This window comes from Macrobrachium rosenbergii, chromosome 8, assembly GCF_040412425.1.
Source record: "Macrobrachium rosenbergii isolate ZJJX-2024 chromosome 8, ASM4041242v1, whole genome shotgun sequence".
NCBI classification, from domain to species: Eukaryota; Metazoa; Arthropoda; class Malacostraca; order Decapoda; family Palaemonidae; genus Macrobrachium; species Macrobrachium rosenbergii.
The window spans coordinates 57430699-57446895 of record NC_089748.1 but is presented as its reverse complement, the minus strand read 5'-3'; the positions used below and the strand labels follow the sequence as shown (position 1 = coordinate 57446895).

General features: G+C 34.0%; 1 protein-coding gene across 4 annotated transcripts in view; it reads left to right on the top strand.

Annotated features, from left to right (window-relative positions):
• The window catches only part of LOC136840905 (UDP-N-acetylglucosamine transporter-like), an 88118-nt gene extending 72957 nt beyond the window's left edge, over positions 1–15161 (top strand). For 3 of the 4 annotated variants that reach the window (XR_010853778.1, XM_067107869.1, XM_067107870.1), the window contains one exon: positions 352–8850. Coding sequence is in view for 2 of the 4 variants with exons in the window: in XM_067107869.1 (XP_066963970.1) it covers positions 352–388 (37 nt within the window). In the remaining 2 variants the exon portion in view is untranslated. Of the gene's footprint in view, positions 1–351; positions 8851–13010 lie in introns of those variants that run through there. The other variant, XR_010853777.1, reaches the window with a different exon arrangement.
• The last annotated feature ends 1036 nt before the right edge of the window (positions 15162–16197 follow it).

Genomic DNA, 16197 nt, shown 5'->3' with positions numbered 1-16197 from the left:
GAAATATGACTTTGTTTCAGGCTATGCTAGATAAAAATTAAATATATTTGTAAACCCATGTTCATGTTTCATTTGTTTCTGTATTTTTGTTGTTAGCTCAAGTGCTTGTAATATGAACTGCAGGCAGTTTTATCTCACTTTATGCAATTTATTTTTCATTTATTCTCAGGATCATGTCTTTATTGTTTAGGATTCTGTATTATGAAGTATAATACTCAAAGATGTTGGTCTTTATTTGAAACTCAAAGATGTTGGTCTTTATTTGAAATTGTTGTACATTTCCACATCTTTATTAATCCTGATCTAAACCTCTGATCATTAACATCTTTTTTTTTCCTCCCATTTTTTCAGGCAGCTGAGGAAAAGAAGTATGAGTGACATTGTGTGATATATTATTTTTATGAGAGATGGAAGATAGAAAACTCAAAGAACAAATTAGAATCAATATTTAAGGTCACAGTCAGGTGAGTGAATTCAATCACTGAGATAGTTTCATGTCTGAAAATGCCAATAAGTACAACATATGAGTTTATTATCTATAAACTTCCTTTCAAGGAGAATGTAGGTCTACAGTTAAGAACAGATAGAGCTTCCTTATTTTTCTTTTGGAAGATAGCTTTGATTATAGTAAAAAGATATAATGTTTTTAATGAAGTATTATAAACACAGTAAAAGTGTCGCACTGTGTTGTATTTTACGTGCTTGAGATCCAAGCTTTATATAAAGATAAATGAGTGCATTATTTTTTTTTTTTTATTGTGAAACAGAGCCTTTAGAGGAAGGATTACATTTTAATGCATTGTGGACAGACTTGGGAAGTTTTTTTGTTGATATTCCTGTTTTCATATTTTGGTGAGATTATATCACAAATATTATTTCAAGTACCTGACAGTTATCACAGAGATGACAAAACATGCTGAGAAGTGCTGGCATTTATTGTCATTGTATTATGCATTGGTTCTGCATTCCTTTTGATGCAGCAGAAAAGGTTTTATAGTGTATTTTTTTCAAATAATTTGGCTTCTGTGTTTTGTTGTTAAGGCATCTAGTTTCAAGTTCAGGTCTTGACGGAATGAGTTTCTTAGAAAAGACAAACTTGAAACTAGTGGAAAAATCTCTTTTGTATCATTGAAGTTAGCAAAGTTCATAATTTTGATGATACATCTTGAGCAAACTGTGCATTGTTTGTATGTTAAATATAAGGTTTTAAATTTTTAACTGGACAGAAAGTCTGATCTGTTTTAGCACTCAGCACCTTGGTCATATTGCTACTGAATTGTTGAGTGCCAAACTAGGTTAATGTATTCTTATCTGATGCCCCATAATCCTCAAAGTTAAGTAGACCAAAGACCAAAAAACCATTTGGCTCAGGAGCCTATTTGTAACTTGAAAGCTTACTCATCCCCAGGCTGGGGATTTTAGCCAAAAAATTGATCATCACCAATTTGGTCATCAAAATGTAATTTGAATCTTTTGAGTTATATTTCCTAAAACATTACAGTAATGTCATCTGCTTTGATAGTACCCAAACAGATGAGTCAGATATCAAGAGACCTCAAAAAGTGGCTCATGTATTTGACAGTTTTTTATTACTGTATATTTTTTTTTCTCATTTTTGCTTCATTTTAACATTATTTATCAAAGATCCACAACATCTGTTTTTGGTATTAATTAATTGGATATCTGAGCAAAACTACCAACAGCCTCTTTCGTATCAAACTTAGAGCATGAGCAGAAAGTGTGAATGAGATAAGCAACATTCACACTAATTGCCTATGGCCAATAACCCCATAAAAATAAGCCTTAAAGCATTGACTAAAAGTGTCCATTACAGGCACTTTTACTTGAAAGGTCCCAGATGTGGGGATGATTGACCTTCTGTGAAAGTTACTGAGCTAAGGAGCATTTGGTTCATTGAAACTTCAGCCCCCAGAAATTTCTTAAAAATGTTGCAGCTAAGTTCTGAGGCTTTAAAAGTTGGTTAGTTTGTTCTTAGATGGGATGGGATGATAGTGCAATTTATAATATAAAAATGTAATTAACACATGGGTTGTGGTATATAGATATCTATATGTTTATTTTTTTTTTTTTCTAATTCAAATAAAAAGGGTAGCTTCTGATTTAAAATTTCTCACAGTATTCTGCCCTTATTTGATGTAGGATAGGTATCTGCACTGAAAAAGCATTTCATGATAAAAAAAAACTTTACACATTATATACATTCATGTGTGCTTATGTATAATATTTCTTAGTTGTACATAGTATAACTTTTCATATGTCTGTTCCAAGGTTGAAGAACAGTGACCTCTGCATCTTTCATTTTATCATCAGAGGTTCAAGTGTATGAGTTTAAGGTTCACTTATTCTCCTGGATGTTAGTTTCTCCTTTATTAATTCTTTGTTTTGAGTACGTATGGTGTACCAGCTAAAATTAAAAGGCTTGACTAGTCAAAGGATGAATTATATTTTTATTTTTAAAGTTAATGAGAAACCTTTGTAATTACTCATTTAGAGATTTCCTGTTGTTAGATATTATAGCTGTTACCAGTTGATTCTCAATTACTTATGCTAGTCTTTGAAAATGTGATAGTAACACAACAGCATAATTGCTTTTGATTTTTGTCATTTTGATGTGTGCTCTGTCATGTCATTTTATATTCCCTTTCCTGGGAATGTAGCATGGTTATTCTGTGGTTACAGAATACAGTATTGGTATTACTTGAGAAGGTATCAAGGTCCTTTTCATTTATTACAGCTTAAGATATCAGTTGTAGTGCTTCATACATAAAGTGTATGAATTTATGACAATTTTATTAATAATCAAGTGCAAAATTTGCAAGTAAATTTGATTTCTCCAGTTACAGTATGTATGCATGTGCACATTTTCTGTTGGTGTAAAGTATAGAAACCAAGAGTGAGTTAGGTAGGGAGATAGAAGGAGAGTTAGGTAGGGAGATAGAAGGAAGTACAATACAAGTATTCTTTGATTAACAGCAGGATTAGGGGCCAAGAACTGCGCTGTAACTCAAAATTGATGTAAAACAATGTAATACTATTCAACAAAAGGACAATATACAGTATAAGTATACAGTACCATATATAACACTGTATATGCACTATCTTGTTATGACACTTGTCACATGTCCTTACTTTGTAACCTAAAATTATTACAAACTTACATGATAAAAATTAAAACAGTCAGAATACTGTGTAGTGCAATATATCTCTTAATGTCTAGGAAAGATTGCAATATTGCGAATGAGTAGTTTATGAGCTTCTTGTGTTTATTATAGAATACATTAAAGGGCTAGTGCAATTTGTATTTTGACAAAATACAGTATGACATGGATTAGAAAAACATCATGCAGCAGTGCACTGAAAATATATTTATGAAAGTTAATGTAGGACTGATTTATCAAAATCATCCCGTAACCTAAAACATTTAAATCAAACGATTTTTTTGAGCCTTATAAAATGTTAACTATGTAATACCAAGGGTAGAGCACAGTTTAACTTGCAAATCACAAATACCAGTTAGAGATTATTCTTTTTTTAATTTGCAGTTATTGTTTAAATTTTGTCAGTTGACAGTGCCCCCCAACCCTCCCTGAACATGAACAGAATTCCAGATCTATTTGTACAGAACAAAACATTATGAAAAGAGTAATGCAAAAACCAGATTTGCAATTTATTCAAAATTTATTCAGTAATAAAAAAATTACATATATAAGTACAGTGTAAGCGAGCTTTACAGGTAACACCATACAAAAAGTTCGTAAGTTGATTGACATATTTTTTTCATTTTTAATTGTTCATTACTTTTTTTATTTCTTTTCTATTGTTGATTATTCAAGTGCATATTAACATTCACCAAGTAGGGGGATTTTCATAATTTTCAGTCAAGCAATTATCATTCATCTTATTCAAAACCTCTGCTAAATACCATCACATAGACATAATAAAAACTAATAAAATTCAGTGGCCACCAGTTAGTAATGTTCATTAGTTTTGGCTGGTAACTTCCTTTGTATGCAAGCAGTTCAAATGATGATAAAATACGTTCCTCTTTAGTTTTTATTTCCAATTTTATTTTCATTTCTCTTTCACTTGCAAGTGGAATTGTGTTGTTAAAGCATATCACAGAATATTGTATGTTAATAATTACAGTGATGAGTAATTAGTAGCCTACTGTTTTGATGAGTATTATAGCCAAGCCATCTGTGCTGAAGTTTGGATGTGTTTCTCTTGCCTAAACATATTTTGTGATTTTGTACTTTGTTTGTGGCCCTTAAAATTAAGATAAAAATTGGGTCTCAAAAAAGTTTCATGAGACATGAGTATACACAGTAATTATTTTTTATTTAATCTCCAGAGCTGAGTGTGGGGAGTGTGGCGATTCATTCAACCTATTAGTGTCAGGGAGTGAATATTGTTGTACTGCAGAGCTCGCTCAATAATGAAACATAAAAATTTGTGGTTGCATGAACTTTTTAACATTAGAAATTTGTTAAGTCAGTATGATTATTCAAGATTTTTTTTTTTTTTAAAGAAAGCCTAGAATGCCCATTCAAAGGATATCTGTTAGAGTACCAAAATAGAATTATGTAATAGATTTGAGTTTTGCTAATGTTTTCAGGAGATGGTATTCCCATATCCTTTTAACAAACGATTCTTGGTAATATAGTTAGTGCTCATATAAATAAGGTCAAAGTCTTTTGGTTGACTGTTGTAAAATTTAATTTTTGCTTCCGATTTACAGGACATTGGGCTGAACAAATAAATGCTTTCCTAGCAAGGAAAAAACTGGAAATGGGAAAATTTTAAAGTAATTAACTAGACCACTCTTTCATAAACCTGACAATAGGAATGGAACATTATTGGGGCCTAACCACAAGGGGAGTGTTAGACCAGTTTCTTGAAAGAGGATTATGTAGAGTAAGCAGGGAAAAGCAATAGAAAGAGAATTCTCATATTAAACCAATTTACCCCCTTACAATATAAACCCAAATCCTTATACAGTATATAAGTTGAACAGAGTTTACTTTGTTCTGGGCCTGGAAAGGAAAGACAAGATATGGAAGCCCAAAGCAAGACACCCTTCTCAGATAACCCCTAAATGCCAAAATACCCACTGAACAAGGGAATTTGTAAAAAATCAACTATCCCAGACTTCCATGGTTTGGTGTCAGACCCAAACAAACAAGTTGGTATTAATATTTAAAGCACTTTAATGAATGAGGATGGGTGAGCGGTTGGTCGTGAGTTCGAATCTCCGACTGGCCAGTGAAGAACAAGAGGAATTTGTTTCTGGTGATAGAAATTCATTTCTTGCTATAATGTGTTTCGGATTCCACAATAAGCTGTAGGTCCCGTTGCTAGGTAACCAATTGGTTCTTAGCCACGTAAAAATAAATCTAATCCTTCGGGCCAGCCCTAGGAGACCTGTTAATCAGCTCAGTGGTCTGGTTAAACTAAGATATACTTAACTTAAATGAATGAGGAATAAACTTGTCATACATTTGCAAAGACACTATAAAAGTTGCAATTGATAAGAAGAAAAAACCAAAGAAATGTAAAATTTTTAAGGCTTCTTGTAAAATAACAAAGCATTTTCTCCATGGCTATGACAGTAAAGTATTTTGAAATGCTTCTAATTCATTTTCTCAATTGCTCTCATTTAACACAATTTTTCCTCGCTAATTATTCCTAACATAGACTAACCCAGATTAGTAACCCTAGCCTGTCTCAGAGAATGCTTCATAGAGATGAATGAAATTAACAAAACATAAAAGCCAAATTGTACCCTTCACAAAATGGTTGAAGCAAACAAGAAAGATGCAACCTGACCAGATGGATGTATTAGCATGGGGTTCCATGTAAACTCCCAGTTGCAAATGCCATTTTTCTCTTGAGCTGCTTGGACTCTTCACACTGATCATAAGGTTTTCATAATAATTCTAGGGGCTATAAAGGACATTTATTAAATTATAAAAGTTTATCAGACCACCTAGTTGAAATTCCCAAATTTCACAGACTTTTACTACTTAGGGATTAAAAGTGGACTACCAAATGCTACTAATGGCATGGATACTTGTGTATATAAACTGTACATTGTTATGGGTTAACAACTGAAAATTTTCTTTGAATATCAGTTGTTTTTTATTGTTAACAGTAAAGGTCACATTCATCATTTACCATTTTGTGTTAATAACTTTGCCATAAGTTTCTTGCTAGCACTAATGACTCTGACCTTTCAAGGCGTATTATTTTTAAGTGCTTATGGTACTTTCTTTGACAGCATAGCTCTATTCAGTATTTCAATTTTTTTCCTTTCTTGCAAATTTTATTGTTTTATGAAGGACTGATTGATTTAGTGTTCTTTGGCATTGGGACAGCTAAGGTCACTGATGCTCATATAATTTGTTGAGTGACAAAATTTATATAAAATCTAAGGACGCGATTACTAGATTTTGTTTATAAAAATCAAATCGGTAGCTTTTGCAGAAAACCTGCTTCTGTGACAAATCTAAAAATGCCCCTGGCACCGTAAACAACTTCTCAAAGGACTTTGGATAAAATTTACAGGCCATTTTATAAGAATACAGTATAAGCATGGACTGCAGAACTACTCTGCTCAGTGTATTATACAATCAAGACTATCTGTTAACTTTACCTTTCTGGACTGTGGCTAGTATACCTTTCCCCTAGAAATTCTGCCCAGTAAGGTGTCTACCCCTCCATATGTGTGCCTTGAGTAAAGAGTAAGCTTAAATTTTAGTTACATAAGCAGTTTTCTTTCATACACTTACGAGTGCCCCTTTGGATTTTGAGCTTAGAAAATGTTGTATGCTATGGGAGAATCAGAATTCTTTGGGTACTGACAAGTAAAATTCTTTGGGTACTGACAAGTAGGATATATTGTAGCATTATATTCTAAAATAAGATGTGCAAAGCTCCTCTATTGTTAATTATGTCATGATTTTTTAGTTGGAATAATTGTTGTAAAAAGGTACCATACATCTCACCTTTTTAAAGATTATAATTTTTAATAAGAGGCTTAGGATTTCTTGGTAGTTGTGAAAGATGTTACACATCAGCTTCTATACAATACTGATCATAGGGTAAACTCGCCAATTCGTACGCACTTTTCAAGGGCTTTCTCCATTTACTGAGAATTATATATTTGTGTTCACTACAGATTCTAACCTTTATCATCAAACTATTAAGTGATGATTGGTCTTTCACACCTGCAAAAGAAATTTTGTTTCTAACACTTCGTGAGATACAGGTGTTTGAAACAGTCAAATTTCTTTTGCAGATATGAAAAAGAAATTTGAGTGTTTCTAATACTTTGTGAGATACAGGTGTTTGAAAGTAAAGCATATGATTGGGACCACAATCCCTATTTATTGCGCACCTTAGCCAATTTGTATGCATTTACGCTAGTCTCTGTTCAAAATGTAGGCTCCATTTTCTTTGAGAATGTTTTCAAGATTTCATATTCAGGGGGCAACTCATTTGTAGGTTATTTGTCATTAATCTTACTGTAAAGTAAGTGCGTACAAATAGGTTTTGTGCATTGCGTACAAATTGGCTATGGTATGGGCCAAATCCAAATGGATATTGTGTTCTTATTGTTCAAGGGATTTTGATTCTTATGCCCTTTATCGACAAAGCAAGGCCCAGACTTCTGTTCCCTGTTACATACACCCTTATAAACCAAAATTTTAAAAAATGTGTACAAATTGGCTATGGTATAGGTCAAATCCAAAGGGATATTGTGTTATCATTGTCCAAGCGATTTTGATTCTTATGCTCTATATCAATAAAGCAAGACCAAAACTTATCTCCCCTGTTGCATACACCCTTGTAAACCCAAATTTTTAAAAATGTGTACAAATTGGCTAAAGTCGGCTTTTTCAATTCAATGCTTACGCAACCCCCCTTCTCCCCCTTTATTTTTATTTATTTTTTTTTTTTCTTTTCTTGGAGACAATCTTCAGGGCCTTGGCAATGTACAGTAGAACCCCAGTCCTTGACCGTACCAGAACTCGACATAATTAGATTTCAACGCGAAATGTCAAGTAAATTTTGTGTTGGAGCTCGAACAACAAACCGGAATCCGACCCAATGAATCATATGATCTTTGTAAAAAAAAAAAAAAAAGTTTCGGTCGGCCGCCACTAGTTGGTGTTGTTTTACAGTGATTTTGTACACTATTCCGGTAGACTCTGTATGAAATTTACCACAAATACTGAACGTAATTAGTACCGCGATACGCCACCAGGGTGGCGCTTTGGTTTGTTTACATCTGCTGCTCATGCCACAAGCTGCCGAGTGCCGACGTAACTTTGGAAATTTTTCTTAATTTTATGATAACAGACATACAGTAATTCGGCTTATAAATACTGTATTATTAATTTACTGTAATAATCAGGCTTGTTTTTCAATGTTATTATTATTAAAACAGTTTTTGTGTTTACCCATTACAGTACATTCTGTTAGTGCCTATACACTACCTAGCCTAGCCTATGGTGCTTGGTCTACCATTGGTAATACGGCCGCATTGGTCGTAGGCCAATTTTTTTTTATACAGTACAGTATGCATTTAAAAATGTAAAAAGTGCTTCTGATACGGTAAGTTATTTAACTCTGAACTTATTTAATTGTAATTTGTGTAATGTTTTGTATAAAAAGGCAAGGTTGGGGTAATGACTGGTGGTCAGGAATGGATTAATCCATTTTCAGTTATTTCTTATGGGAGAAATTGATTAAGAATTCGACTAAATCAAATCTCGATGCTTCTTCTGGAATGGATTAGCGTCGAGGACCGGGGGCTCTACTACTGTATCTGAAAAACAAAGAGAAAAAATAAATATGGCAAATAGTGAAAATTTTCCATTATGTAAAATCACTACCCTTATGTTTTAACTGAGGGATTTTACACTTTTTCACAAAAAATTTTGTCAAAATACAAATATGGAGGTTAAAGTTTACTCTCTTCAGGGTATTATAGGTATATGGTTGTAGTGTCTTTTGAGCCTAAAACTTGTTGATTTTATGCAATTGTTTTCCTGTAGCAGTTTTTTTTTATTGAAAGTGCGTACAGATTGGGGCGGTGCGTACAAACTGGCAAGTTTACCCTACATACCAGTATGTTAGTTAGTTATAAATGTTTGTTTAACATACCAGTTAGGGTTCTTCTCGGATCAATGTGTTTATCAGTTATGAAAGATGTTATCCATCATTATATGATGGTTGTATATGATATAGTAATTGATTTAGACAATATTTTAAGGTAACCAATGTTTGTTACAGTCCCTCCAAAAGATTTCCTTGTGATTTTTAAGTTACGCATCTTTGTCACTAATTTAGAGCATTTAAATGGCACAAGTTTATTTTTTTTTTTTTTTTTTTAATGTTGGCATTCATGACATCTGGTTTTTATTGTCAGCATACTGCACCGAAGTTGTGACGTACAGTATTTTCTTTGATTTTTTTGTTACTCAAAATGCCCCCATGTTCACCAGTTTGTCTGGTAAACAGAAAGAAGGAAGTCTTACAATATATGTGCCATCTGAAACCTTGGGCTTGCTTCAGTCACCCACCTCACTTTCTTTTAAAACTGCAGTGATGTTAACAGCTTTGTTTACCATTTCCTAGATGATGACTTCACAGGGGATTGCTATCCTAATTCTTACTATTTCATTTTTCACTACTTACCATTTATTTGAACCTTTCATCACTTTGCTCCACTCACTCAGTGATAAACAAGTGACTTCATTTAGCAGGTACTGTGCAGTTGCCAGTATTGTCTCTTGGAATGCTGACTTCATGAGATGCTCCAATCTGTAAGTCATTTTTTATCGCTTTGCCTGAAAATTTCTTGGCTTACCATCCTGGTGTAAACAATAACAATAAATTCCTAGTCTCTTGGTAGCCTATTTGTATTTTTGCATTAATTGCATTTTTTGTATTAAAGTTTAGTTGTTAAGTATGAATTTCTGACATTGCCCATACTTGTGCCTACTTTTATTATTCACTGTTTCTTCTTCTGCTCTGCCACTGTTTGGGTTTCTGCCTCTGACTGTATGTTGCCCATGCCCTGGGATTCTTAAGGATCAATATGCCTTCCCCACATCTTCCTCATCAAAGGTTGTTCCCTCAAATAAGACAAGTGCTAGTAGCCCCGGCACCAGCAGACATTGAGACTGTGATCGTCACTGCTTTAAGTCATCTGCCTCCAGCCACAACCATGACCATGGTCAAGAGTGTAACAGGATTATGTAGACAGGAATTGTAATAGTTTCTCCTTGCATAAAGATCCCAGCAGTAAACTGTATCATTCCAAAGAGGGCTTTACAGATTGATTCTCCAAGATCTTGTGCCAGGGACAGCACTGACAAAAAAAAGTTGCCTTTTTTTCTGCAGTCTACTGAAAGACACTAGCAGGAGCAGCTGGGCTCAAGATTATCTTATGTCCCCTCCACAGGTCACTGGACAAAGGGAATCAATTGATACCTCTCTGCTTCAAGGATGGTATCAGTCTTGGGCAGACAAGCCTCAGCCGCCAGTCAGGACCAGCTTTAGCAAAGATGGCCCATCTGCTCAAGTTGCCTCTGGCCTCCATTGTCTTAGACATCATTGCTGATATGAGGTATTGAGTAGAGGGACAAGAAAGAAGCAAAGGGTATAACCAATCTTTGCTTGCCTCTCAATCATTTTGCTGTCAGACCAGTACTACAACTAAACATGCTTTGAGTCTTCCTTGAGATCTTGTCACTTTCATGCTGACTGAGGAAAGACACAGTGAAGCAGTTTCTTTAATTAGGAGTTCCTTACCATGTGGAAGATGTCACCAAGGCCAGCACGATGGCACATTCGCTTGGCCAAACATTCACTCGCATATCAAAATATTCATCTACCTCTGGCAAATGTACTTGTGTGAAGTGATACCGGAGCCATTCTGCCTTATCGTTCCCTTCTCATATTAAGGATCTTGGATTCTTTGGACCCATTCTTGTTTCCAGTGACTATCATTAGGGAGCTCCTCAAAACAGCAGTCAACACTCCTGCAATGGCCACAACTTCTCCTCATCTGGACAGATGAGATCATCAGGCACCTTTATGAAGAGCTTCTCTTGCCCCATCAGGTCAAGTGAAGAGTGTACTTTCCCACTGACATTTCTTGTGCCATTGGGGACTTGTCTCCAGAAAATCTGGAGACTGGAGCAGAACAATGGGTGGTAGGGTCATCAAAGACAATTAATGACTACCCTTTCTAACACAAGCCCCCACTCTCATTGCAGCCTGTAGACTTAGGCACATAGAAGTTCCAAGTGATTAAGGTGGTGCAGGGCAGATTGCCTGGTTTCTACAGATGTCTGTTTGAGGTGTGGCAAGAAACTGGAGGTTAGAGACTGATCACTGACCTATGCCTGTTGAACAAGTTTGTTTGGCAGGCTTTCTTCAGGATGGAAATGTGAGTTTGCACAATGATCTAGCATCCTTTAACCTCAGGAGTGCACAATTCCACAACCATATTCACCCACCATCAAGGAAATGACTTTGTTTTAAACCAAACCTTGGTACCAGTGGGAGCATGGAGACCTTGCATTGGTGTAATATTTCAGATACTTGATGACTGGCTGGTGATGGCAGTAAAATCAGCAAAAATGAAATGGCTTATGATCCCCTTATGTCAGTTGCTCTAGTATTAAAATCTGGCTGAGGTTGAGGTCATGCCCAAATATTAGTTATGTTAAGGTCGCACTGTAGTGTTCAGCAGTGTCAGCTCTGGCAGGCATAGTTACTACTGATGTCCACTTGTCTGATTCCATGACAGCCACCCATCGAAATAGACACAGTGCTATTTAATTTTCTCAGTGATAAATGGGTTGAGCTGAGTTTCCTTTCTGTATGTCATGAAATAAACCACTTATTAAACACCTGGTCCAGCTTGGCTAACTTTGCTATTTTCATGGCTTTCTACCCAGCTGTTGCTGTGGTTTTATGTAGCTCATGATATAAAACTTTCAAAAGACTTTTCTATTGCCACCAGCTTTTGATTTCTGTAGTAATTTTATTTTCTTTGTGACTGGCAATACCCTATGGCATTTTTTTTTCTCTTCCAGTGCACCTACTAACTTTATATTGCATTTTGGTGTGGTGCACAAAAATGTCATTATACACACAGTAAACTTGGCTAAAGTTTGCCAGTAATTTGTGAACTGCCTCTCAACACTGTAAATGATGATACAAGGGTTTAGCACACCACAACCTGTTTCTAAGAATTGTCACTATATCTTATAATCACAGAAAACAAAGAGATAGCACTTGAGGATCATTAAACTAGTAGGTCCAATTCAACTCTTTTCTCATAAACAGAGGGCAAACTGACATTATTCACCCAGAATTACTAGCCAATACTTTTTTGGAAGTTAGATAGCCCCCACACAGCCAAATGGTTATATTTAAAATAAAACAATCTGGAATTTATACCAATTATCAAAATATGCTAGGATTGGGACTTTTGAAATCTATCAAATAATTACAGTAGGTTTCTCAAAGATTCAGTAGCCAAGATATCAGACAAAGTAAATGAAAACAGTACTTGAAAAACTGCTGAGTTGTGATAGATTATCAACACTCATGCCTTATTTCTATATAATTTGAGTAGTTGATATACAGGACAACCCAGACGAACAATATTTCCGAGAAAAATAATTTAGTAATACCATCCAGCATCTTGTAGCCTGAAATTAAAACATATCTTTGTCCCTGATAAGTCTTGTCATGATTTTCAAGGTAAAATGGTTATTCTACACAACTCACTTTGCAAGTAATTATGACAGTTTCTTAATTATGAGTTTTTTTTTTTTGCCTCAAGTTATATTTTTCTTCTACTGATTATGAAAAAGTTTATTCAGTCTTGTCATCAGTAGATTGTATTTTACCACACCTATTAATCTGCTTTTCCTCTGTCCACCTTTATTATTTTTTATTTTTAGGTTAGACTGGAGCTTGCAATGGTTCATGAAAAATCTCACTACCAAACCACATGCTATTTTATCTGGCCTTTGGACACTAGAAAAGTCTAAAAGGCCAAGATGTTCATCAACATCTTTCCCATACTGCCAAAATATTCCACACCTTATGAAGCACGTTAAAACCCCATTTTCATATTTTCTCTGGGAACAAGTAAACCTTTCTTTATGCTCATATAAGAATATTTGCTCATATGTCTAAACATTAGTTAGCATTCATCTTAGCCCCCAATTTTGTGATTAAAATTCATTTGTAAAATTAGATTAGCCATGTTTATAATTATGTCTTACTTTGATTGTGCCTGCCTCTATAAAGAGAGGAGGATAAAAATTTTCATATTTACAAGTTTCTATAATTATGTAACCAATGTTGAAAATGTGAAGTTTTTGTGTTGGCAGCAGTGTAATTTGGGAAAGTTAGGTAATTGTCTAGCTTTAACTCTTGACCCCCTACTCTTCTGGGCACATGCAAGAAAACCATACATGATCTGAGAATCCCAGAAGCATGTTAGATAAGATTTGCATAAGGGGAAAACTGTCAGTTAAGTAATGCTGAAATTCCCCTTTATTTTAAAGGCAAATGTTTTCTAGTGATCTCTGGAATGGTATTTTTGAAACAATGGTACAGGTCATGCCATGCAGTTGATTTGCAATGTAAACTGGTATGTATTTCTTAATTAAATATGCAAAGCCACAACAACTTATATTTTAGACATCACCATGAAATGTGGTGTTTGCCCACATGAGTGGTGTAGCCACAAGTATGAATGTGTACCACTTAGTGCATTTAAATTGACGCAAATTTGCAAACATTTATCTTTTTTTAATAAAAATATTTATGAATCTTTTTAATCATCAATAGTTTCTTCTTGCTTTATGATACATGTATGCAGCAAGTGTAAACATTTGTGTAATTATTAAAATCTCATGTATAAAGCACAATCTGCTCAAGTTGAGTCGTTTTGATCCGTCATATATTTAATCTTATAACTGGCCAATTTATAATACATACAGTAATTAACATAAAATTTTACTGCCTTCTAGCTACCTAATGTCATTTGTGAAATACAAATTTAGCATTAAAATTATTCTACTGATTTTACCAAATACATAGATCAACTGTTGTGACATTGGAGTAAACGAATCAATAGAGATAAATTTATGCAGTATCTGTTGTGGCCATTGTATGAATCTTACTTTCCAATGTACAATACATCCAAAACTCATATTTCATGGAGGGAAATTTTACACAAACCCTCCCTCTCTCATATTTTGTTATCCTTAACATGATATTTGGTGTGAAACTGTCTATGTACTTAGGTAGGGTAATAAAGAACTCTTCCAAGAGCATCTTGGCATGTGAAAGGTTGCCATAGTTCCTCTAGAGTTCACTTTTAATATTAATGTAACTGTTCTTTTCTCATTATTTTTGTTTTTAATTTTATTTCATCATTCATTTGTGGTTCTCCTTGGTAGTATGATTTATTTATATGAAAACTATGTTCTTTCTTTCATGACAGCACTGTTAATCATATACATTACAACATATGCCTATATTTGCTTTCATGAATGTACCCAGAATCACTGGTCTTTTTGTCTGGCAGACAGAAGATGGTCTCACTACTTACCCACCCCTTGGACATTGATATAAAAATTAACCAATAACCTAAATATCTGTGATCATGCAGTACTGTAGACAGGTCTGCTACTGTTCTCAATTGTTTTCCAAATAGCTTTTCTAGCCTCGCTATTAATTTATTTTCTATCATTTCTCATTAAAAATCATCCATCATTTCTCATTGAAAGTAATTTATTTTAGTTTTTACACTAAATAAGTAATAAAAAGGTGAATAATGCATTTATTGGTACCTCAGCCCTCAGCTAGTTCATTTTCAGCAACTATCACTGACACCTTAACTGACCTTTTGAGAAATAATTTTGTATAGAGTTTTGGCTTATAGCTTTAGTGTTTTGTGCCTAATCTGCACTCTTTACTTTAATACAACTGTAAAAGGGAACATCCTTTTCTATGGCATGATGCTACCTAAATTAGTTGGCACATAAGAGTTCCCATTTGCCTTGTTTTATAATATGTCTAGGTACTGTATTTACTTTTACCATGTGTTTTTTAGTACAACAAAAAATAGGGTTTTTTTTTTGCCATTTTTCCTTCATTTTTGTGTATTTACCTTATTTTTATCTTTTAACAGTGTGTTTTATAATTTCACTGTATTGATCAGGTTAGTTTTCTCTCTGGGTTATTTTATCCTTTTTTAGTAATCCCATTTTCCTTGTATCTGTCTTCTTAATGTATCAGTTATGTCTGTTAAATATACCAAAGGTTAAAACTTTTTCCTAGAGTACAGTACTTAGATTTATTCTTTTGATAATTAATCACTTTTTCAGTGTAAAAGTGATTTTAGTTGGTGAACAGTGGAAAATCCTAACATACCTCAAAACTACGAAATTTCGGGGGGAAGATTGCTTATTCTTCTACAGACAACAAGTAGGCTTCAGATGATACATTTTAACCTAATTGTAGTGGAACAAGCAACAGAGAAGCCTCTTGGTAATATACTAGAAAGTTTAAAATGACTTGTTTTTAGTTATGTGAGAAATAGAATCTTATATTTGTGGTAATCATATAATGAAATTATTAAAACTCATTGGCTCTAACAATACTATTGTTTTAGTCAACTTTTTTAATAATTTCAGTACAAGATTACAACTCAAGCTCGAAATAACACAAAAGTTAATTCATACAACCCATTATTAATCATAACAATAATGATTGTCCTCCCTCCCACCGATCAAATCTCCCTGCCTCTCAGACGTTTTATTGGTTATTACAAATATGAGAGTCCTGAAGGTGAGGGTGTATGCATAGTGTTGACTACTTTATTCTGTCTGACAACCAAAGGATTGATAATCCTAGGAACATTTTTGGATGTTAATATATGAATATATGAGTGATAACCAAAGTGTTGATAATCCTTTTGGTTAGGAACATTTTGGATGTTAATATTTTTTTTCTTTATGAATATATGAGTGAAAAAAAAAAAGCCACCAAATAATAATTTACTTTCTTTTCTTAAAAACACTGTGTCTTTGTTCTAATTAATTCAGAGTTTTGGTTAAGGATGATCATTTT